The 23,786-nt window shown below is 54.9% G+C and overlaps 1 protein-coding gene across 1 annotated transcript; it reads right to left on the bottom strand.

Moving 5' to 3' along the window:
- Positions 1–4,587: 4,587 nt before the first annotated feature.
- Ttll8 (tubulin tyrosine ligase-like family member 8) lies at positions 4,588–22,189 on the bottom strand. The gene is made up of 13 exons (XM_013025724.1): positions 22,153–22,189; positions 21,788–21,879; positions 19,474–19,582; positions 18,880–18,953; positions 17,699–17,827; positions 17,228–17,342; positions 16,548–16,673; positions 13,959–14,145; positions 13,534–13,682; positions 10,071–10,314; positions 8,159–8,594; positions 6,989–7,457; positions 4,588–4,862 (listed from the first exon to the last, which is right to left on the bottom strand). The coding sequence occupies exons 1-13, from the start codon at positions 22,187–22,189 to the stop codon at positions 4,702–4,704; spliced, it is 2,328 nt and encodes a 775-aa protein (XP_012881178.1). The 3' UTR covers positions 4,588–4,701.
- Between the last annotated feature and the right edge of the window lie 1,597 nt (positions 22,190–23,786).

The following is a 23,786-nucleotide window of genomic DNA, read 5'->3' on the forward strand; positions in this document are numbered from 1 at the left end:
AGGTGTGACCATGTGGGGGGAAGGGGGGAGCTCTTGTACTGGGGACGTGGTTGGCCTGAGCCTCACCCCAGAAGCGGAGTCCAGGGCATGCTCTATTTCTTTCAGTTCGGTTTTTATAAAAAGCAAACTCCTAAATTAATACACTCTGAGTCACTTGAGACGTTTCTCTCGGAACTAAATGGGAATGCTAACGTCGTCTTCGGAAGGCGTTTTTAGCACCGTGGTGTGGAGGCGGGGTTTGCACCATGAAGCCCTCGCACCGGTCTTTCAGTGCAACCCTCACCCCATCTGATTTTAGAACAATCCCACCTCCTCACAGCTCTGCAGACTGACAGCCCGCACTTCCTCTTCCCACTCCACCAGCCTGCTTCCTGTCTGTAAATCTTCCTTTTCTGGACATTTCGTGTAGACAGCAGTCTACAACTGACAGTGCTGGGTGTCTGGCTGTACCCACGGGGTGCGGAGTGGGGTGGGTAGTTACTTCCTGTGACAAGGTCTGCTTTCACGGACAAGTCTTGTTTCCCCGGTCTGTCCACCGATGGGCAAGGGTGTGGGCAGAGGGGTGTTTCTTAATTCTGGCTGCTGTGAACATTTATGTTCAGGCCTTCTGGGAAGAGGGGGCTTCTCCCTGCTCAGGGACAGGCCTGCAACTGCGGGTACCCTGTTAAACCTTGGGGAAGTGGCTACATGCACTTAGCCTCCCAACCATTGGTACAGTGGCTACCAAGGGTGTAGTTTCCCTGTCCTGTCTGCACTGGTTACTGTATTTCTTTGGCCTGTAGCCGTCCTACTCTGGGTAAAGTGATGTGGTTTCAGTTTGGGAATTTTTTTTTGTTGTTTGGGTCCGGTCGTGGGGCCTGAACTCTGGGCCTGGGCGCTGTCCCTCAGCTCTTCAGCTCGAGGCTAGCACTCTACCACTGAGCCACCTTCCCAGCCTCCAATTTGGGAATTTCTATTAGCAAACAATAGCAAGCATCTTTTCCTGAGATTAAGGTTGCTTATATCTCCTCTTTTGAAACATCTCATCAAATGTTTTACCTTTCCTAGAGTTTGAACACAAGGCAGGTGCTCTACCACTTGAGCTAGGTCTCCAGACCATTTTCAGCCTTATTTTTCAGGTAGGGTCTCTTGCTTTCTACCTAGGGCCAGCTTCAGACTACAGTCCTCTTACTGACACTGTGGGCCCACACCAGCATGCTCACATCATTGGATGGGGTCCTGCTCACATTTTGCAAGGGCTGGTCTTTTTAAAAAAAATGTATTCATGGGGGCTGGGAAGGTGGTTCAGTGGTAGAGCGCTTGCTTTGCATGCCTGAGACCCTGGGTTCAATTCCTCAGCACCACATAAGCAGAAAAAGCCAGAAGTGGCGCTGTGGCTCAAGTGGTAGAGCACTAGCCTTGAGCTAAAGGGCCCAGAGTTCAAGCCCCACGACCGACAAAAAAATTAAATTAAAAAAAAGAAAAGAGTGTTGCACTTTCTTGCCAGGTTAGCTTTGAACCGTGATCCTCAGATCTCAACCTCCTGAGTGGCTAGGATTGCAGGCGTGAGCCACCGGTGCCAGGCGTGAGTTGGGGTTTTGTTGGTTTTCTGGTCCTGGAGTTTTTGGTCTTCAGTTGTCTTTCTCTCACATCCTCCCTCCATTTGGTCTCAGATGTGTCACAAATGCAGGAGTGTTTGGTTTACGGTTGCAGGAAAAAGGAACTCTAGGCGAATGGAAAGTACCAAAAAAAAAATAACAGGAAGAAGCCGGGAGAAAAGTTTCAGGTTTTGAACTTGATAGACCCTAATCTGGGTGTGTGTGTGAGGGGTTCTGATGCTAATTAGCTCAGCAAATACCTGACAGTGTACCTAACACCCAGATACACTGCTCAGGTCCTGCACGCTGTACACTGGCCGGGCCTGAGCAAAGAGGGTGCAGAGGAGGGGCTGAGGGTTTAGAGGAGGAGCTGAGGGCTTAGAGGAGGAGCTGAGGGCGCAGAGGAGGAGCTGAGAGCACAGAGGAGGAGCTGAGAGCGCAGAGGAGGAGCTGAGGGCGCAGAGGAGGAGCTGAGAGCACAGAGGAGGAGCTGAGGGTGCAGAGGAGGAGCTGAGGGCACAGAGGAGGAGCTGAGAGTGCAGAGGAGGAGCTGAGGGCTTATAGGAGCTGAGAGCACAGAGGAGGAGCTGAGGGCGCAGAGGAGGAGCTGAGGGCGCAGAGGAGGAGCTGAGGGTGCAGAGGAGGAGCTGAGGGTGCAGAGGAGGAGCTGAGGGTGTAGAGGAGGAGCTGAGGGTGAGGAGGAGCTGAGGGTGCAGAGGAGCTGCTGAGGGTGAGGAGGAGCTGAGGGTGCAGAGGAGGAGCTGAGGGTGTAGAATTGGCATTGAAGCCACAGCTCACGGGAGACTGAAACACTAATATCAGCTTTCTCCGTAGGGAGATTCATAACATAATACTCAAAATTCCCTAAAAAGAAACAGGAGCCAGTTGGCATATGAAAAATGTGAAAATGTCAACCATCAGCAGACATCAGTGATGGACTTGAAGAGGTAGCCGTCTGAGTTAACTGATTAAGGGTGTGTGTGTGTGGGGGGGGGTGTGAGCACAGAACCGAGCGCAGAGCACTTCTGCCACTAGGTGGCGGCACCCACGCGCCCTGGCCAGGGCCGCCCTTGTCTGGTGGCCACAGGGGTTGCGGGAAGGCCAGAGACATAAATCCCTAATCTGTGGGGCAGTCGAAGCAGGGGGTCCACACCTGCCAGGAGGGAGTCACACTCCCTCGCCCTCCTCATGCCCTGCCTCTGGGCAGGGGTCCTGTGTGGCAGAGGGGGGTCCCATGTAGCCCTGGGGCAGCCCTGTCTGGCCTAGGAGTCAAGAACAGAAACTTGGGTGTAGGAGGCTGTGTGACTGAGCCTCCTGGAGGAGGTGGAGGTGTGACATGGGGTGTCTGAAGTGAGACAGGCCTGGCAGCCCCATTACCAGCTGCCATTATCCTCAGATGGCCCTGTCCTGTCTGAGCACACCTACAAAGGGCGCTGGGAGTGGGGACAGCCCTGGGGCTTGGCTGGGACCTGAAGGTCTGCAGAGTGGCCCAGGTGAGAAGGCAGGCATTCGTGGGTGGTCTGAGATGTGGGGCTTCTCGGGGGCCCTTATGGGGTCTCAGGACCATAGGAACCCATATGCCCAGGACCGTTACTGTGCTGTGTATTGGCCTGCAATGACATGTGATCAACAGTCCCTGGATGAGAACGGTGGTGGCATGAGGTATAGAGTCCAGACTTCTGCTGGAGGGATGCAGGAGGATGGGTCTGTTGGTTTCTATCCTGAGATTTGTCATGGACCTGTCTCTGGCTCTTGGAGGCCTCCGGGCCCTGCTGGGGGTCATGGAAAGCTGGGACTTTGGGGAGGATTGTATGACTGAGAACCCAGGACCCAGGGGCTGAGCTTGAGTCTAAGATCTGAGGCTCTGCCTGGAATTCCAGGAGGACACCCCAAATGTGGAGGGCAGTACTGCTCCCAGGCCAGGTGGCAAGGTGGGTCCAGAGCAGAAGCAAGCCAAAGATAGAAGAAAACCCCAGAAACGTGCTGAGCCTCCCGGAAGCGGGGGAGGAGGGGACCCAAGTTCCGTGTTGCTGGGGGTTGGGGACTCCCCCTGCTGCCAGCCGAGCCGGTGTCCAGCCCCTGTCCAGCCTCCCCCACGAGGGCCAGAGCCCCCTGCAGCTCCCATCCGCACTGGCTGGGCTGGGACCTCCAGGCTCCCGCCTGGTTACCGGGGCTCCCCCTGCGCTGCCAGCAAAGCAGCAAATAGGGGCCAGTGCCCCCCCCCCCCGCACAGGGGCCGTGGCCAGAGCGCCTGCTTTGGTCTCGCACAGCGGGGTGCGGGCCCCCGGGAGCGGGTGCGGGCCTGGTGCGCACCGTTTCTTGTATCTGCAGCTACACACCACGCACAGGGCCACGGAGAGAACAAGGTTTATTTGGCTCAGGGTTCTGGAGGCCGGAGGCCGAGAGCGGCCGGCAGCGCCAGGGCTGCGCGGGCCCCTCGTGGGCCCCTCGCGGGCGGCGAGCCCACGGCCCAGTGCGCTGGCGGTCACACCCAGGCCGCAGCGGGGGCACTCGCTGGCCCGAGGACGCACCCGATGGCGAGCGTCCTGCCCGCGCTGCGCCACTAGGGGCCACGCTCCCCACACGTGAGCACGGGCGGCCCCCGGGGCCCGAGGCCGGCCGCCCGTCCTGCCCTGGGCGGTGGCTAGCCCGTAGGCGGCCCAGCCTTGGCGGCCTCCAGTCCCACCGTGCCCATGAACCACAGCGGGCCGGAAGCCCGAGGCGGCCCTCGGTCCCCCCGGGAGGCAAGGACGCTGACCAGCACAGCCACCCCGGCTGGCGTGGTGGTGACCGGGGAGGCCCCGCGGGGAGCCAGGGGAGGGGCGTGGCTGCGCGGGGAGGGGGCGGAGCTGGAAGGGCGGGGCGGGCTGTGGACCTGACAGGGGCGGGGCCGGGGAGGGTGTGGCCGGCCCTGCGGGTGGGCGGAGCCGGAAGGGGCGGGGCCTGCGGAGGGCGGGGCCGGGGCTCCTGAAGAAACACTGTAGGGACAAGTGCAATCTCTCTAAAATAGCTCTGTATACAAGGTCCCTCATCTATGCGTAGGTTTCCCAGAGCCTCGCTCTGGGGCCGCGGGGGCCTGGCTCGCCTCGGTCCGGTCCCGGTCCGGCCCCGGTCCAGGTCCTGGTCACGGGCTCCACGGGCTGCCCGGCTGCCCGTTGCCGAGTGGCACGAAGGAGGCGCCCTGCAGCACCGAGGCGCAGAAGGAGCGGCAGCGCTTGCAGGGCCCGGCCGGCGGCAGCGAGCTTCGGCACACCAGGCAGGGCGCTCGCAGGTCCCGCGGCAGCACTGCGGGGAGAGGGGCGCTGAGGGCCGGCACGGACACCCCCTGGCCCGCGAGAACCCGCCCCATCCGGCACAGGCCCCGCCCACCTCCCCCAGCCCCGCCCTGCAAGAACCTCGCCCACTGCCGACCAGCGTGGACCCCGCCCACAGCCCTGCCCTAGAGGGGACTGTCCACTGTGCACATGAGGGGGGGCGTGGCGCTGCGGGCACGGCCACCCCAGATGCCCATTGGCGCTCAAGAAGGTGTGCAAATAGTCCTCACCACTACTAAAGAAAGCAAGCAGTTCATAATAAAACATGTGCAAGTGCTGGCAAAAATAGCAGACCGACAGGACCAAAGTCTTCAGACAACTGGACATGGACTACAGACTGTGTAATTTCGAATACATAAAAAGGTATTGGCAACAAAAAGAAAGCACGAAAACCGACCACATTTCTTTTTCTAAAAGACATCATAAAGAAGTAAAAAGACAGCCCAGCACCGGTGGCTCACACGCCTGTCATCCTAGCTACTCAGGAGGCTGAGATCTGAGGGCAGGAAAGTGCATGAGACTCATTTCCAATAAACTACTCAGAATAAGCCAGAAGTGGAGCTTTGGCTCAAGCAGCAGAGCACTAGCTTTGAACCAAAGAAGCTCAGGGACAGCACCCAGAACCGGAAGAAAAAAAAAAGTAAAAAGACCAGTCAAGGGATAGGAGATGTGTTTGTAATACAATGCAACAAAAAGGAAGAGTCCAGAATAGATACTGCTGAAATGAAGAAGAATGAGACCCTGTGAGACTCATCTATGGACAGCCGAAGAATCAGGCAGGCGCTCCCCACAAAGTGGCTGACACGTGTCTGAATATCACTGGTTTCCATTAGCTTGTGAAGGGAGAGGGACGCGGTGGAGCAGGGCGTCTGTCCGCCCTCAGTGAAGCCATTGTGGGAGCATCAGCCACCTGCTTGGTGCAAATCAGCACAGCCCGTGGGCTGTACTTGCAACTGGTAAAGTGGACAGTGTCCCCCCAAATTCACACCTACTAGAACTTTCCTTATTTGAAAATAGCTTTTCCCCTCTTTTTTTGCTGATGTAACCAATCAACGAGGACATGATTGAGGAGGGTGGGCCTCTTAAGAGGGAGCTCTGAACACAGGACATAGAGGGAAATGTCCATGTGACAGATGGACCCTGGCGTGATGTGATGCCACCACCAGCCACCAGGGAGCAGCGGTGGTCACTGGGGGATTCTCCTCTGAACCCCAAGATGAGCACAGGCCTCTGACATTCGGTTTCAGCCCGTTAGGACAATGAGAAATAAACCTCTTGTTTCAGGAGAGTTGCAATGGTATAACTCCTTTGAAGTTTAACAAAATGAATACCAGGAAGCTGAAACATGTTGGTGTTGTAAAGGAGAGAGTTAGGGAGGGTTGGTCAGCAGAAGGTGGGCAAACACAGTGGTAATAGTCACTGTAGAGATGTGGAAATGGCACCATGGCCCCTGAGGGAGGGGGGCTTGGAGATGAGGGAGGACAATGGACCGGGCAACGCTGGCTAAAGGTACTTCAGACATGGCCATGGCGGAGCCACATGGTCTGCTGATTTTCCCCAGGAAGAGGTCAGCGGGAAGCTCTCGGAGCCCAACACCTGCTGTGCACCAGGCCTTGGGGATACAGTGACCAAAATAGGAGCTCCTACCACCCAAGGGAAAACAAGTCTGACGGAAAGGCGGCTGTGCAGGACCAGACTGGTCGGAGTGGAGAGGCAGAGATAGGCAGACAGAGTGCACAGGGAGGGGGACTGCATGGAGGCAGAGCCGGCCCCAGGGGCGGCCCCAGGCTACCAGCAGGGCCCAGTCGCCCCCTCCAGTGCCACAAATGCATTAGTGTCATCAGAACCCGCAGGGAACAATGCGAGTGCGGGGCTTCCCTGCCACCTCACTCTTGGCGCTGCTGGGACTGGGCTCAGAGTCCCCTACATACACCGGGGCGAGCCCTGTGGAGAGGCCCACCAGGCCCCGCAGGACCCCACGGTGCACCGGACTGCAGGGGGCCCCAAGCCCTGGCCTCCTCCTCCCAGGTGGAGACAGCCAGCAGCTCCCACCCGAACACGACCCCAGGGCCCCGCCACAGACGGCCGCGCCCTCACCTGGTGCTTTGGTAGGCTGAGACAGGGCGTTCTCCACCGTCCTCATCGTCTGCAGCACAGGCACCAGAGCATGCACACTCAGTAAGTTTGGGTCCAAGGGTTTGGTGGGCTGGGCTTTGGCCAGGCTACTCTTGGAGGCCTTGCTCTCTGCTCGTGGGGGGTTACAGGCAGGGAACGCGTGAATGGACCTCGAGTGACAGCTCCTCTCAGCTGACTTCGGCACCAGCGTGGTCCAGCTGGGGGAAACCCTGGAAGTCTCCCGTTTCCAGTCCTCCTGCGTGGCTGTGCAGGCCAATGCCCCCACTGAGTCTGGCCTGGGCCACAAGCCCTGCACCTTCAGAGTCTGTGCTTCTGAGAGCAAGTCTAAGTTGAAGGTGGTGAGGTGGGGCATTGACTTCTTGGCTTTGCTCACACTGATTCCTTCCACGTAGAGGTCGGACCCACTGAAGGGGGGTAGCTCCACCACAGGCTGGAAAAGGAGGCGCAGGTCAGGGTCCCCTGACTCGGGGATGGGCAACTGTGGCCTGGCACAAACCTTCAGGAAGCTCACAGGCCCTCATGGGTCCCATGCTCAGGGACCGCTGTGCCCTCTCCAGAGCTCTGCCGTCCAGACCTGGGGTCTGAGATCGGCCTCGGCCAGGCTTCCTGACTGCTCGGCCGGCTGCAGGGTGCTTCTTTCAGATAGCATAGCCGTCCTGGACACAGGGCCTGACCTGCAGAGCAGGGCTCATCTTTTGGCTCAGCCCTGTGGATGTCCTCCAAAGAGGCCACTAAAGGAGACCCAGGTAGGGGGAGAACACTCCCCCAGGCCTGGTGGGGGGGGTTAGTGGGCCTCCAGTCCACTCAGGGCAGGGTCCCACCTGCTGGGCACAGTCAGCGGCCGGGGGCCCCAGTCAGGGGTAAGAGGAAGGAGGAAGGCTGGACCACGAAGACCCTGGGATGGGTGCTCATGGCTGGTGGCAGTGTTCCCAGGCCCCCACTGAATAGAGTGAGCCCTTCATTCACACAGACAAGGTGGGCCAGGCCTGTGCCAAACCTGAGTGCAGCCAGGACACATCCACCAGACCTAGGGGGCAGAATGCGTGTCTCCCGGAGGCCAGGAAGCGGAGGTGGTCATAGGGAGGGCCTCCTGGCCCCGCGAGGACAGGCCACTGGGGGACTGGCACTCACTTGTCTCCACAGAAGCTCAAAGTTGCCGATGTCACAGTTTCTGTCCAACTTTCGGTCCACAACAACCTTGATGGTGTCCTCCTGCACCTGGGCGCAGAGCTGGGCCGTGACAGGCGTGGATGGGTGCATGGTGGGGCTGGAGTTGATCTCGATCAGCCAGGGCTTGAAGTCTCGCCCGAGAATGAAATCAGCACCGTAGAGCTCGAAGCTGTTCTTCCGGGGCTCCACGTGGTCCTGGGCTACCCGCATGGCGTTGGTGATGGCTTTCTTCATGGATGGGTAGATAATGCTGCCCCACGCGGCCCCGCGGCCCCTCTTCTGCAGGTACTCCTGGAAGCGGGAGCTGGTCCACATGTTGTGCCCGGGCAGTAGCGGGCTGCGTTCCTTGTCATTCTTCAGCCGCCGCTGGATGGAGTTGTTGCACAAATGGATGGCACTGCGGGAAGCAGGCCTGTGAGGCCTGCAGGCACTAGCCACCATCCCACTGTGGGCAGCCTGCTGCCCTGCCCAGCCTGTCCCAGGGAACCAATGCCTGGCCTGGCGCGGGACAGCTTCAAAAGGCCTGGCGGGACTGAGTGGCGCTGGCTCTGTGATTGGCAGCTACTCTGACAGCACTAGGAGCACCCAGCAGACGCCCACCGCCCGGGGCCTCCCACTGGTAGGGCTCCCTTAGAACAACCTTCCTGAGCCTGCTTTCTCACTGCACATGCCAATAAAGGCACCAGCCCCCTTATTTTTCACCTATACTGGACCTCAAACTCAGGGCTTCACACTCTTGCTTAGCTTGTTTTGCTCACTTCTAGAGTGTTAGCAGTTGAGCTATGCCTCCATGCCAGTTTTTTTTTTTTTTTGCTGGTTAATTTTTTGCTGGTTAATAAGAGTCTCAGGCTGGGCACCGGTGGCTCACGCCTATAATCCTAGCTACTCAGGAGGCTGAGATCTGAGGATTCCAGTTTGAAGCCAGCCCGGGTAAAAACGTCCCCATAAGACTCATATCCAATTAACCACTCAAAAACTATCCATGGCAGGGTCCACAGTCAGGGAAGCCGAGGGCTGGCAACAGGAGGGAGGCAGGCCAGACCACGAAGGCCCTGCGATGGGCGATCACAGCTGGTGGCCCCCACTGAATAGAGTGAGCCCTTCATTCATGAGACAAGACCTGTGCCACATCCAAGGGCAGCCAGGACACATCCACCAGACTGAGGGGACAGAATGTGTGTCTCCCAGTGGCCAGGTGCTGTGGCTTAGTGTGGTAGAGCACTAGCCTTCAGCAAAAGAGCTCAGGGACGGTGCCCAGGCCCTGAGTTCAAACCCTACAACTGACATATGTCCATCCATCCATATATACATACATACATAAAAAATAAAGATACCATCTCAACATGGAGTTTCCTGGCTGGGCTAGCTTTGAAGTACACCCTCCAGGTCTCAGCACTTAGGGTAGCTAGGATGACACTCATGAGTCACTGGTACCAACTGTGCAATAGACCCAGAGGCAACGTGCACAGGGCTCCAGCCCTCGCTCCTTCACCTGTGTGGCCTAGCGGGTGTCACTCCAGACATGGCTGCTTCCCAGCAGAATCTGCTGGACAAAGTCTTACTGCCTGTCCTGCAAAGGTCCCAGGGCTACCCCTGGTCCCAGCCCAATTCTTGGGTGACCCCTACAAAACCATCAGAGGGGTGCTCTGGGGAGAGGCTGGCAGGAATCTTAGCTCATGGCCGAGGATGCAGCGCAGGGTCTCCCTGTGTGTCTGCAGGGGGACCTGTGAGGTTTGTCCATCCTAGACACCTTGTCCTGAGTGTCTGACCCCAGATGGCCCTGGGGTGCTGGTGCTGTGTTGGTGGTGCTGATCTCAAGTGCATGGAGTGGTGACCAGCTGGTCCCCCATGCATACCCCTGGAGCCCACTGACCTGTCCAGGTTGTCCAGGGAGAAGCGCTGTGTGGAAAAGCGCAGGTAGCTCTCCTTGTAGAACCAAATGGTCAGGGGGTTCCAGTCAGTGACCAGGAACCACTGCCGGATGTCAAACTTGGTGTCGTAGATGAGCAGCGGCGTCTCGATGTACTTCTGCACCACCCACTTGTTGTCCTTGGTGGCTGTGTGCTCCGTAGCCACCAACTCCAGGATGCTCTCCACGCGGTCCATGCACACTATGTCTGCAAGAGGGAGAGGGGGGCTTGGCACGGGTGGCACAGGTCACGCTGCTGAGGCCGACGCAGAGGCCGCAGGCGGCATGCCAGGCGGGCACTCAGTGAGCAGGGCTGTGGCTGGTGCCAGCCTCTGCCGGTTATCCCACCTCAGGCCTGCCTCATACCTAGAGGACCCAGAACCAGGAGATCCATGGAACGCAGACCAGGCGTTGCCCCCAGCGCTGAGTGAATAAGGGGACAGGAGCCACCTTGGCAGGGGCTTTGGTCCAGTGACAGCTAAAGAGTGACTATGCGGGGCTGGGAAGGTGGCTCAGTGGTAGAGCGCTTGCCTTGCATGCATGAGGCCCTGGGTTCGATTCCTCAGCACCACATAAGCAAAAAGAAAAAAGCCAGAAGTGGCGCTGTGGCTCAAGCAGTAGAGCACTAACCTTGAGCTGAAGAGCTGAGGGTCAGAGCCTAAGCCCAGAGTTCAGGCCTCACAACCAGACCCCCCCCCCAAAAAAAGAGTGACTATGGGAATGGGAGGGCGGGATGGGGGCACCAAGGTTTCCCCTGGGCTGTCCTCTAGTTGAAAGCAGGTTCTCCATTTCTGCTCCTATCCAGAAGGTTAGGCTGCAGGACTTGGGGGGCGCAGGGACACATAGCTGGAGTGTCATGCTCTGCCGAGGGACACAGCACTGAATGCAAGCAAGACTCTCTGAGAATGGGACCACAAGATGGAGGCCCTGATGGTAGATCACCTCTGCCATCCGCACAGACCACTCTGCAGTGGACAGACAGCACACACAAGTGACCGGTAAACTGTATCTGTTAGAGTCGCTGAGATCTGGGGCGCCATCTGGACAATGCTGACTGGTACGGGCTGGAGGCAGGCTCCACCTGCAGGGCCTGCTGAGTTCACTTCTTTGGTTATATGAGGTTGTGATCTCGCCTGAGAGGAATGCTTGGAATACTGCAACGAAGTGCTGCAGGTCACCCTGGTCCTGCCCATGGCCTCCAGGGAGAGGAAAGGGTGCAGGCAGTCCCAGCAGAGAGGTGTACTGGGTCTGAGAGGCAGGTCTGAGACGTCTGTGGGGCTTCGTTGGGGCACAGGCATCTGCAGGGAGGGAAGGGACTGCGGGTGGTTGGGAGGAGACAGAGGCTCTTGTGGTCAGACACAGACACAGGGCGGGGGCCGAGGAGGAGCCCAGCCCTAGGCAGGCAGGGTGAGAGCAGAAGAAAAGTCCTGAGGGTCTGCAGGGTGCCAGGGGAGGGTAGGTCAAACACATGTCCAGGAAAGAGTGTAATAAAATAATATTAATAAAGACGACTCAAGGGCTGGGAAGGTGGCTCAGTGGTAGAGTGCTTGCCTAGCATGCACAAAGCCCTAGGTTCAATTCCTTAGTACCACATACACAGAGAAAGCCAGAAGTGGTGCTGTGGCTCAAGTGGTAGAGTGCTAGTCTTTTTTCTTTTTTTCTTTTTGTCAGTCATGGGGCTTCAACTCGGGGCCTGGAGCTGTCCCTGCACTTTTCGGATCAAGGCAAGTGCTTGAGCCACAGTGCCACTTCTGGTTTCCTGGTGGTTAATTGGAGATAAGAGTCTCACATTGCTGGGCGCTGGTAGCTCACGCCTAGAATCCTAGCTACTCAGGAGGCTGAGATCTGAGGATAGCGGTTCAAAGCCAGCCCGGGCAGGAAAGACCATGAGACTCTTATCTCCAATAAACCACTAGAAAACCAGAAGTGGCACTATAGCTCAAGTGGTAGAGCGCTCACCTTGAGCTGAAGTGCTGAAGGGTAGCGCTCAGGTCCAGAATTCAAGCCCCACAACCGACAAAAAAAAAAAAAAAAAAAATAAGTGTCTCACGGACTTTCCTTCCCGGGTTGGCTTGAATCTTGATCCTCAGATCTCAGCTTCCTGAGTAGTTAGGATTACAGGCATGAGCCACCGATGTCAGCTAGAGTGCTAGTCTTGAGCAAAAGGATGTTCAGGGACAGTGCCCAGGCCCTGAGTTGAAGACCCAGGACTGGCAAAATAAATAAATAAATACTACTTGAAAATTACTTGTGAAATTTGAAAACTCTTTGGAATACAGTAACTTAAGAGGCAAGCAGAATATCCAAACTAAAATTCTATCTAAATATTAAGGAAAACAACATCTTGTAAAAAGAGGTTACAGCTTAAGTCAGAGGAAGTTTCATAGATCTTAAGTATTTATTCCTGGAATAAATGAGCTTAGCATTTAAGTCATGGATAAAGGAGGAGATTTTCCCCATGAGGTTTGGAAGTGGATGTAGCTCAACTAATCTGACTGGCCAGCACAAGGTCCTGAGTTCAAACCTCAGTACTTCCAAAAGAAAAAAAAATCCCTCACAGAAAAATTGAAAAACAAATGCAACTAGAAGTTATTTCTTTGGAGATACGAATCAGATTAGGAAACACATATACCCTATCAGGAAAAATCACAGTCATGGCTGCAATTTGAGGTGAAAAGGCAGAAAATCCAAATAGACCGGTAATAATACCACAGACAAGAATTCATAGGTGTTTAGCATCTGCTGTCATGATAGAACCTGGTTTTCTTTCCTTTTTCCTTCCTTCCTTCTCCTCCTCCTCCTCTTCTCCCTCCTCCCCCCTTCTCTCTTTTGTGTTGGTACCAGGCTTGAAGTCAGGGCCTTGCACTCTCATTTGGCCTTTTGCTCAAGGATAGAGCTCTATCATTGGAGCCACGTCTCCATTTTTTTCTGGTTAATTGGAGGTAAGAGTCTCATGGACTTTTCTGTTTGAGGCTGACTTTGAACTGTGATCCACAGTTCTCAGCTCTTGCGTGGCCAGGATTACAGGTGTAGGCCACCAGTGCCCATTTAGAGCCCTTTCTGCACAAGAGAGTTCTACAGAGGACCTGAGGAATAGGAGCTGACATCAAAGCCCTCCATCCATCCAGAGGCCAGAACACGCCTGTCAATGGTCCAACCGTGATGTTACAAAGGAAAGCTATGGTGTGAGTTAACTCAGCAACACCTCTGCTGCCCAGAGATGCTAACAGAAAAGACAAAGCCCAGGTGAGCACTATGCAGGTGCATGCTGGGAAGACCACGCCTCTAGCATGGCCGGACAGGGCGGGGTGGGGCCAGGCCCCAGGCAGCCTTGGTGTTCAGCTCCGCTTCCTTCCCCAGGAGGTTTGGAAGTGGACGTAGTGGAGATCACACCTCCCTCAGCACTGAGAAGGTGCTGGGGACTCACCTCGGCCCCGGGACTTGGCTGCTGGCTTGATGATCCAGATGTTCCGAAACCCGTCGATCTCTGTCTGGGGGTTCACAGAGGTGATTCTACTCAGCAGAGTCTGGCACTGTGAGAAGTAGCTTCTCGAGTCAGAGATGAAGGCATTACCACTGAAAGCAAGACGAGAAAGCCCTGGCTGGAGGGTGTCACCCCTCCCCCGGGCCAGGCGGGGTGGACAGCGCAGGTGCCCTGGACTCCGCAGCCACGTGGGCACCCTCACACCAGGGGCGCTCAGCCACCAGGGGCGCTGACTGCCCCCCCCCACTGTGGGGGGAGGGGGCGGGGGGGAGACCCGCCCCGCCCTGCCGCTCCCGCCCCCCAGCCCTCCCCCCCCAGCCCTCCCTTCCCCTCAGCCCCTCCCCCCCTCCCCCTGGCCCGTGCCGTACTGGACCAGGGAGTAGTACTGCTGGATCAGGTCGTTCCACTCGGCCTCGGAGAGGTTCTCGGAGCCCTCCTCCGCATCGTCAATGTCCTCGTGCTCCAGCTGCCCCAGGTAGGCCTGGCACACCCGGCACGCCGCGTCCACCAGCTGGCCCGGGAGGCCCAGGAACCTGTTGTCAGTGTTCTCAGGATCTGAAACCCAGCACAGGTTCTGGAGTGTGCCCTGGTCACGGGGAGAGCCGTTCCCTGCCCAGGTGACCCTCTGCCGGCTGTGCAGGGCGGTGACCAGCACTCCGCAGCTCCGCCTCTCACGGGAGGAGACTGCGGACTCTAACACCAGGCTTCCAGACTGCTGCGACTATGCCTGCTCGCTCTCATCTGTTGTCCTAGGGCTGGCTTGACACCCCACACCTACACGTACTGGCAGTCTCCATCCAGTTCCTGTTTGTGTTTCAGACATCTGAACCACAAACCACCTTGCTTGTGCTTTTGGCTTGATGAACCTTATACTACAGACACCTGTAGACCACAATGGACTTAAGCTAGAAATAAATAAGAGAACTGGGAAATGGCCAGCCTCATATTTCCTTCAAATTTACCAGTCCTGCCTGGTCTCCAGAACTGCACCTCAGGGAAGGCTCTGCATCCCTTTCTTCCTGCTCACCCTTGAGCGTGTGGAACACCACTCGGAACGCCACACGCCTCCCAGTGGAGCCCGCAGGGTGAGCTGCCCTCTGCTCTCTGGATCTTGAGTAATAAACCTAATTTGTTTACTATTCCAGTCCATGTGACTCCTCCTCCGACACATTGGTGACAGCAAGCCCAAGGAACAAATCTAACTTCAACTAACAAATCACACCAATGGGCTACGGGAGAAATTACTTGTCAATCTAACCCTCATCGTGATAAGAACGCTCCACATACCAGGAACGGAAGAGGATTTCCTCCACGTGATAAAGATTTTCTGCATCATCCACGGAAGTGTGAGGGGCCAGCAGCCCTTCTGCAAATCTGTCTTTTACCAGACAAAGGTTAGGGTTTCATCTCACAATGCCTTTCAACACTATACTGGAAAGTTTAGCTAATGCAGAAAGTTAAGGGAAGGTACACAATTTGGGAAGGAAAAAAAACTATTGACAGATGACAACTATCTATGCAGAAAACCCAAAAGAACTAAGCAAACTTCTAGAAATAATAGCCCACCACCTTCTTACATGGCAGTAAGTGAGCAATTTAAGTAAAAAAAGAATTCCACTTACATTAACACTGCCCAAAATGAAATAATTAGATAGATAGATACTTATATATGATCTATATGAGGAAAATCACAATACTGGTAAAGAGTACTGAAGGCCTAAACAAATGGAGACATGAGACATGTTCTGTGTACATGGATGAACAAGAAGGCCTGACTGTTACCAAATTTCATCTCCAGGACAGGGAGGATTCCATGTTTTCATATTTTGTGTAAACAGACAGGAAGGACTCCGTGTTATCAAGGTGTCAACTCTGCCCTATCTTGCCTAGACACAGTCCCATCCAAAACTACAGAAAGTTAACTTGTGCCATCAACGAACAGATTCTAAAGTTACATGGAAAAGCCAAAGTGAAGAACAGTCAACTCAGTATCCAAGAGCAAAGCTGGAGAGCATCAGGACTTGTAAATAAGTCTGGCAGCCCTGATTAAGATGCAAGGAACAGAGCGGAGACCAGAAAGGAGCCTCAGAAGCCCACTGAGGGCACCTCTGCCAAACAAACAAAATGGGCAAAGGAGCAAAGCAAGTCTTTTCCACCTATGATACCTGCACACTGGCTGTGATATGCAAAAACCACACTCTAAAACAATTAACTTCAAATGGATCACATATTCAAATGGAATTGGAAGATTACAAAACAGGTAGAAAAAAAAAAGGAAAAAAAACCACCAGGAGATAAGAGTTTCAGGGCTTTTCTTGCCCGGGCTCGCTTTGAACCGTGATCTTCAGATCTCAGACATTTTTTTGTTGATTTTTTTGGGGAGCTGGTCCTGGGGCTTGAACTCAGCCTGGGTACTGTCCCTGAGCTTTTATGCTCAAGACTAGCACTTTACCACTTGAGCTACAATTCCACTTCTGCATTTTTTTTGGTGCTTAATTGGAGAGTCTCATGGACTTTCCTAAGAGACTCCTATCTCAGCTTCCTGAGCAGCTAAGATTACAGGAGTTTGCCACCAGTGCCTGGCTTTCATTGACTTTTGTAGATACACCACCAAAGGCTTGTTCCATGAAATCAATTATTAATAAATTAGACTAAGTTAAAATTATCTTCTGTGTTTAAGTCATTGTTAAAAGAGACTGGAGAGAAAAACCACAGTCTGGTAGAAGATATTCACATCAAATAAAGGAATGCTATCCAGAGTATTCTATATACAGTAAGAAAAACCCTGCTGCGTTGTGTGGGGTCCTCAGCTCTGCCTCAGCCCTACAAACAGGGCTGTATATAGAGGGGCCTAGGCTCACAGCCCAAACAGGGCGTGGGCTTGTGATAACCAAACCCAGGGTGCTCTGGGGAGTGGCTGAGCCGGGCAGCTGGGCCCCACAGGCCTACCCTGCCACCTTTCTTGATGCTGGGGTCGCTGGTCTTGGACTCCTCCTTCCTGCTCCTGGCCCTGGCCCTGCTGAGGTTCTGGTGGCTGACGACCCACTTGAGAATGCTGGAAGCCACTGTGCGCCGGAAGTCGTCTGGAAGGACAGTGAGGCCTCGGCCCACTCTGTACCTCTGGAGCTGGGGACTGGGGTCGAAGCAGGGCCACACGGGCTCCCAGACGGGAGGCCCAGCCTGCTGGGGCGCTGCACAGAGGCAGGCCCCTTCCCTGGGGCTCCTCCCTCCCAGCCCAGGCCCCGCCCTGGCCCGCTGTCCTCAGGGCATTCCATGGACTATCTCAGTGAGGCCTGGACTCTTCCCAGTGACATCTCCCACCTCCATCTCAGGGGCACTGGACACCCTGTACGCTCTGGTGGCCAAGTCCTCCAGTGCCCCAGGGGCCAGCCTGCAGAATAAGCTGCATACCCTGCAGAGCCAGGCTCTGGGGCAGCCTCACTGCAGCAGCGAGAGACAGCCGTGCTGCAGCTCCTCCAGCCCAAACAGGGCTCCAGCTCCACAGTCTCCATCAGCCTCAGGGGTCACTTGTTGCCCACCATTCCAATAATGTCCAAGGAAGTTTCTGGACTATCCTTGCTAGGTGGACCAGAAGTCCTTGCCAGACAGGAGGAGGCTTCAAGCCTCAGTCACTCACCCAAGAATTCCTGCTTCTCGCTCTCAGTGCAGAGGCCATAGCAGCGTGGGAAGAAGGAGTCGGGGTTCGCTTGGACGTACCACGGCAGGCTCCGCATGTTGACACACAGCCCAATCTCCAGAGGGAGCAGCGCATCAGGGCCACCGTGGGCAGTCCCACACCACCCTGCCCGTGGACTAGCCACGGCCAGCCCCCTGGGGCCTCTTTGGCTTGGCTGGTGTGCTCTGAGACAGGGGCTTCCCTGGTCCCAGGACCACCCAGGGACACAGAGAATGGTACAGGCCCTAGGATTCTAGGCCTCTGGGAAAGGGCAGAGTGACCAGCCAGCAGGAGGTGTGTGGGGTCCTGGGGAGACTGAGGCTGGCCATCCCACATGGCTCTCCAAGCAGTAAACCAACATTCAGAAGCCACATTTCCATAGGCCCAGGCTCTGCTCTGCCCTTGCAGCTGTTAGCTAAGCCCCAGGCCCACCTTCGTGGTGAACGATGCTGTCTTCCCAAAGTGGTTCAGCATCTGGTCACCGTTCAGGCTGTGGTAGTCAATGACGTCCCTTTTGATAGTCCAGAGAAGATAAGGCATCTCGTTCTTTACCAACCTAGACTGGCAAGAAGAAACCTCTATCAGCATCCCATATCCAGGGCCCACTAATACCGGGTGGTTGAGACCCAGCCGCGTTTAACCAGACGGTGGACTGCAGTGTGGCGGCTTCCCTCAGGTGTCCCTCAGGCCCACACCATGTGCTCCTGAGGCCACCTGCCAGGGGGGCTGGAGGGCCAGCCACTGGCCAACATGGAGTCTTGGAGTCTCATGAACTTTTTTTTTTTGTTTTTTTTGGGGTCCGGTCATGGGGCCTGAACTCTGGGCCTGGGCACTGTCCCTCAGCTCTTCAGCTCAAGGCTAGCGCTGTACCACTTGAACCACAGTGCCACTTCCGGCTTTTTTCTTTTTGCTTATGTGGTGCTGAGGAATCGAACCCAGGGCCTCAGGCATGCAAGGCAAGCACTCTACCACTGAGCCATCTTTCCAGCCCCACGAACTTTGTTTTTGTCCAGGCTGGCCAGGACCTGAGATCCCCTGACCCTTGCCATTAGTATGTTAGGAGTTCCTGTTATGACAAATGCTTTGTCCACATCACTGTAGCTAAACTTTTTCTCCTGTATTTATTTTTGCCAGTCTTGGGGCTTGAACTCAGGGCCTGGGCACTGTCTCTGAGCTTCTTTTGCTCAAGGCTTGTACTCTACTACTTGAACCACAGCACCACTCCCAGCTTTTTCTGGGTATGTGGTACTGAGGAGCACTCTACCACTGAGCCACATTCCTAGGCTCACTTTTGCTCGTCTTTATGGAGGTGGGTGTGGGATGGAGTCATAGAAGAGCCAGGCTGGGTACCAAGTCAGCCTAGGTATCATATCTGCTGAGTTCCTGGGGACCCTATATGCTCATGGGCCAGGCTGTCTGTCCTTGTCCTGCAAGCACAGCAGCTGTGGACATCTACAGAGCACCTATCGGTCTTCCACATCCACAGATGTGTCCTCTTAGTGTGACTGTGGGTGCCAGGGCTTGACCGGGTTCAGGAAACATGTGCTCTGGCCTACATTCCCACAGACCCAATCCCCAGTCCTGCTGGACCCTGCCCTGGCCACGGAACCTACCATCACCTCGTGGATGTCATCTGTTCTCTCCACCACCATGTCCTGGTTTTCTTTGATCACAGTACCTTTGTTATCTGCAAACAAAACATGAGCAGACTGAAGAAGCTGAACCTGGGGGACTGGACATGGGGATCTAGACACAGAGGAGGGGAGTGGGGGAAGTGGACATGGGGGGAGCTGGATGTGGGGGAGTGGACTGGGGGAGGTCGAAATGGAGGAGTGGACTGAGGGAAGTAGACACGGAGGAGTGGACTGGGGAAGATCGAAGTGGAGGAGTGGACTGGAGAAGCTGGATGTGGGGGAGTGGACTGGAGAAGCTGGATGTGGGGGAGTGGACTGGAGAAGCTGGATGTGGGGGAGGTGGATGTGGAGGAGGGGTTGCCAGGGTGGAGCATGGGCATGCGGTGACCAAGGAGTGACCAGCCCCAGGGTGGCCTTGCCTACTGCATGGATGTCTGAGATGGGCGTGGAGGGTAGGAAGGACATGCAGACTGGCTCCAGCAGGTGGAGATACCACCAGCCCCAGGACGAGGACCGTCCTGCACAGACAAGGCCCCTCGGATACTCTACCCAGGGCCCCGTCATCCTCGGAACTCTGAAGGGCCTTGGGCAGGAAGTGGAACTTCTTCTCCACCCAGCCCTTCCTCCGCAGTGCAGCCCGGATCACAGGGTAATGTCCGTAGATGGAAAAAATCTTCTTTTCCTACAACAGCAGAGCATGTTTCAACCCAGGAGCTGGAGGGTGAAGGGACATGTTTCTGGAGCAGAATGAAGACTGCAACATGGCAGGGCAGCACACCTTCTCAGAGAGGTGGCCAGAGCAGGCAGACGTGTGCGCACACACAACACACACACACACACACACACACACACGTGTGCCTGGAGGGGACAGGAGCTGCTCTGTGCGCATCTGTGGTGGGGCCTGAATCATGTCATTACACCACACACACACACACACACACACTCACACACACATTAGGGTGTCAGACTGCCTATTTGTGTTTAAAAGTTCATTCTGCTTTGTTTATAAGAGATGATTAAAAATAATTAACTTACAGATAGATTAGAAAATAAAAGGATACACATATAAGACAAAATATTCTTTGGGACAAATAAGCATTATGAAAGCAAATAAGTCATTTCCTAATTTAAAACATTCACCAGAAAGATATATTCTATACACTTATTAATCAATTATATGAAGCAAAAACAAGCAGGGGCTGGGAAGGTGGCTCAGTGGTAGAGCGCTTGCCTTGCATGCATGAGGCCTTGGGTTCGATTCCTCAGCACCACATAAACAGAAAAAAGCCAAAAGCAGTGCTGTGGCTCAAGTGGTAGAGCACTAGCCTTGGGCTGAAGAGCTGAGGGACAGCGCCCAGACCCAGAGTTCAGGCCCCACAACTGACAAAAACAAACAAAAAAGCAGACCTGCTGAACAGACTAATCCATAATGTTAAGTATTTAAAAAAGAAGTTTATCTCTTCTTGTAAGTGGCCTGAGTGACCTGTGAAAATGGTTCACTACTCTTTAGACCCAGAAAACCCCACAAAATCATGCAAGTCAAGAGGTTCGAATCTTTGTGTTCACTTTAAGAACACTAGAGAAACAGCCCAGGCCATCAAGGGTATGCATATCTGAAAAGCAACCAAGTATCTGGAAGATGTCACGTTAAAGAAGCATGTGTGCCACTCTGGCATTGTAATGGTGGAGTTGGCAGGTGTGTGCAGGCAGTGGGGCTGGACACGCGTTGGCGGCCTACAGAGTGCTGAATTTCCGCCACACATGCTTAAGAATGTAGAGAGTCATGCAGAACTGAAGGGCTTAGACGCAGACTCCCTGGTCACTAAACACACACAGGTGGACAAAGCACCCACGATGCGCGGCTGAGCTTGCAGAGCTCACGGAAGGATGAACCCATCCATGAGCCCCCCCTGCCACACACAGAAGATTCTTCCTACACAGAAGATCCTTCCTGCAGAGGAGCAGACTGTTCCTAAACCAGAAGAGGCCGGGCAGAGGAAAAAGGTAATCCCAGAAGCAGCTGAAAAAACAAAGACTGATGGCATGGGAATAAGTTTAGCATAAAATAAATGTTGGTTAAAGTAGGGGAAAAAGACGTTTTTCATCAAACGATAGGGAAGAAAGGGGGTTCCTTGCTGGAGACTGGTGGGAGTTCCTCCAGGAATGGTAAGGTCTTTATCATGATGTTTACACAAGTCCTATTGCCATCTCTGGGTGTGTGGGCCTGTGGCACTCTGTGCTTCCAAGGGGTGCACAGTGCGCCCCATTGTGCCTCAGAACCTCAGAGCTGAGGAGGATGCTTTCATTCACTGGCCTGCACTGGTGTGTTTGCTATGGCCGCCCTGTCCTGCCCCACCCTCTGGCACCCAAGATGGACACTGTATGAAGGCCACTCATGCTACATCACCCTCCATCTTGGTCCTCACAATGCAGATGCTTTACAGAATCCCAGCATCTTCCTTCTCTCCCCCAGTCCTCAGGAAGAATATTCTGGAGCAGAGGCCCTGGGAAGGCCCTGCCTAACCAGAGCAGCTCTGCACCATTCACTGCTCCTCTTCTCCCCTGAGGGCAAAGGCTCTGCCTGGCATCCTGCTCCTGGTCTCCCTGAAGGGGCAGGGGCTTGGGGAGCTGGCCCAAGGGGTTCTGGGGCAACCAAGGGACTGTCCTCACCCAGGCCTTCTTTCCCAACAGGATTAACAGAGAGAGGGAGGGGTGCATCTCTCCCCAACATGGCCAGACAGGGGAGCATCTGTGCATAAAGCTGGGGGACACAGGCCTTGGGCTCACGTGGGAGGAGGGAACAGGCCAGCTGACACTCTCCGAATCCCAAACACATTTCCATTTATAAAAGTCATCGCCATCTCATTGAGTCCCAAATGGCATTTACCTTGATGGCTTTTTCCGTTAATTGTCTTGCTATTTTGTATCTGTCCAGTTTGGGGGAAGAAGAAGAGTCTTGGAGAATTCCTCGTTTTAATTCTGCAGAAAAAGAGCGGGGGTCAAGAGAGGAAAGCCTCCAAACCCTAAATGATGCCACTCAGACCCTCGACAGGCAGTCCTTGGGTCTCATCAGTGCCCCACTTCTCCACAATTCTCTGGCCCCTCCACCAGGACCCTCACTGGCACTAAACGTTGCTGGCAGAGCCCCAGCCCTCCACACAGCTCCAGCCCTTCTACCCTGCCTCGGGCCATGACTGCCCCTCTTGGCCAAGCCCAGTTCATTCAGGTCCAGGCCCTCCTGCAGTCACACACCTCTTCCCTCCAGGCGGCCCTGGCTCAGCGTGGCCATGCCTTCTCCTTTCAGACCTACATGTGGAATCCTCGGACCTGCCATCTCTGTCACTGCCCATTTCCTGCGCCTCTCAATCAGCCCAGCTAGAAATGTTCATATGCCCCCACACCATCCTCACCCCAAAGAATCCCTATGTTGTAGGAGAAACCAGCTCAGCTCAGTCCCGCCACCCGTGACTCCTGAGGCTCTGCCACCCGAAGTCTGTGGCCACCAGGCCAAAAGAGGACAGAGCTAGGCCTCTTTGTCTATGTCTTAATGGTTACCTGAGGACAAGCTCAGAAATGATTTTGATGTCAAAACCATACTAACCTAGCAGAACACATAGAAGGGAAGAACCCTAACAAAAATTTGGGCAAAAACTCTTAAAATAGCATACAGAAAGCACTATCCATAGGCGTTAGAATTGGAACCTAGTATGCATAGCTCACACCTGTAATCCTAGATATGGGAGGCTGAGGACTGAAGTTTGAGGCCAGCCCAAGCAGAAAAGCTCACAAGACCCCTTCTTAACTGATAGATGGGCATGGTGGCCTGTGTGTTACCCAAGCATTGTGGAAGGCTGATAATAGAAGAATGGAGGTTCCAGGCTGGCCCCAGACACTAAGTCGGCAAGACTTGGTCTCAGTGAAGGAAGTTGGGCCTGGTAATGTGGACTTGTCACCCCAGCCTAAAACAGACTTCACACCTAAGTGTGCCTAAGCACACACCTGGGCAGGATGTGAGGCCCAATCTAAAACAATCTAAACAATCTAAACCACAAGCTGTACACAGTGAGGCCCACTCTAAAACACAACCAGCACAAGCTGTACACAGTGGCTCAACATGTAGTCCCACCTACTTGGGAGGTGGAGATCAGTGGACTGAGGTTTGAGGGCGGCCTGGGTAAAAAGAAATCTCAAGGCACATGTGAACAAATGGCTGTGCCAGCACTCAGAAGCATAAACACAGGGTATGAATGCACGGCCAGTTTCCTTCCAAAAGAAATAGAGCAAAAAAGGTCTGGGAGTGTGGTTCCCCTGTTAAAAGTACCTGACACAAGTTCAACCCCCAGGACCGGGGCAGGAGAGAGAGAGAAAGAAAACAATAAAGCATACATAACACTGCATTATGATTCTATCCCAAGAACTCGAAAAGAAAAGAGTGAATTTAAACTCAAAGAAACTACATATAAAAAAAAAGCAAAGCGCAGACAGTCACAAAATGACGTGTGTATGTGTGTCGGGGGGCTGTCCTGGGGCTTGAACTCGGGGCCCGGGCGCTGTCCCTGATCTTTGCTCAAGGCTGACATTCCCACTCGATCCACAGCTCCACTTCCAGCTTTTCGGATAAACTGGAGGTAATCTCCAGCTGGCTTTGAACCACAGCCCTCACATCTCAGCCTCCCGAAGAGCTAGAATCACGGGCCTGAGCCACTTTTTCCAGTCGTGGGGCTGAAGTCCCCGAGCTCCCCCTGCTCAAGGGCAGTGCTGCCGGCTGGGCCCAGCTCCCCGGGGCGGCGGGGGCATCGCTGAGTGCAGGCAGAGGGCTGCTGTTGGGAAACCGCCACCACTCGACGGGGTCCTGGACACACGCTATCGGGGACGGGGAGGGGGGG

The sequence above is a fragment of the Dipodomys ordii genome, unplaced genomic scaffold (assembly GCF_000151885.1).
Source record: "Dipodomys ordii isolate 6190 unplaced genomic scaffold, Dord_2.0 Scaffold87, whole genome shotgun sequence".
NCBI lineage: Eukaryota > Metazoa > Chordata > Mammalia > Rodentia > Heteromyidae > Dipodomys > Dipodomys ordii.

Coding starts and splice junctions, on each gene's coding strand:
- Ttll8 (XM_013025724.1), bottom strand. CDS start 22,189: ATGGCCACGCTGAGCCAGGGCCGCCTGGAGGGAAGAG. Junction 13,683..13,958: donor CAGTACTACTCCCTGGTCCA/GTACGGCACGGG, acceptor TCTTGCTTTCAG/TGGTAATGCCTTCATCTCTG. Junction 10,315..13,533: donor AGCCAAGTCCCGGGGCCGAG/GTGAGTCCCCAG, acceptor TCCCTCTTGCAG/ACATAGTGTGCATGGACCGC.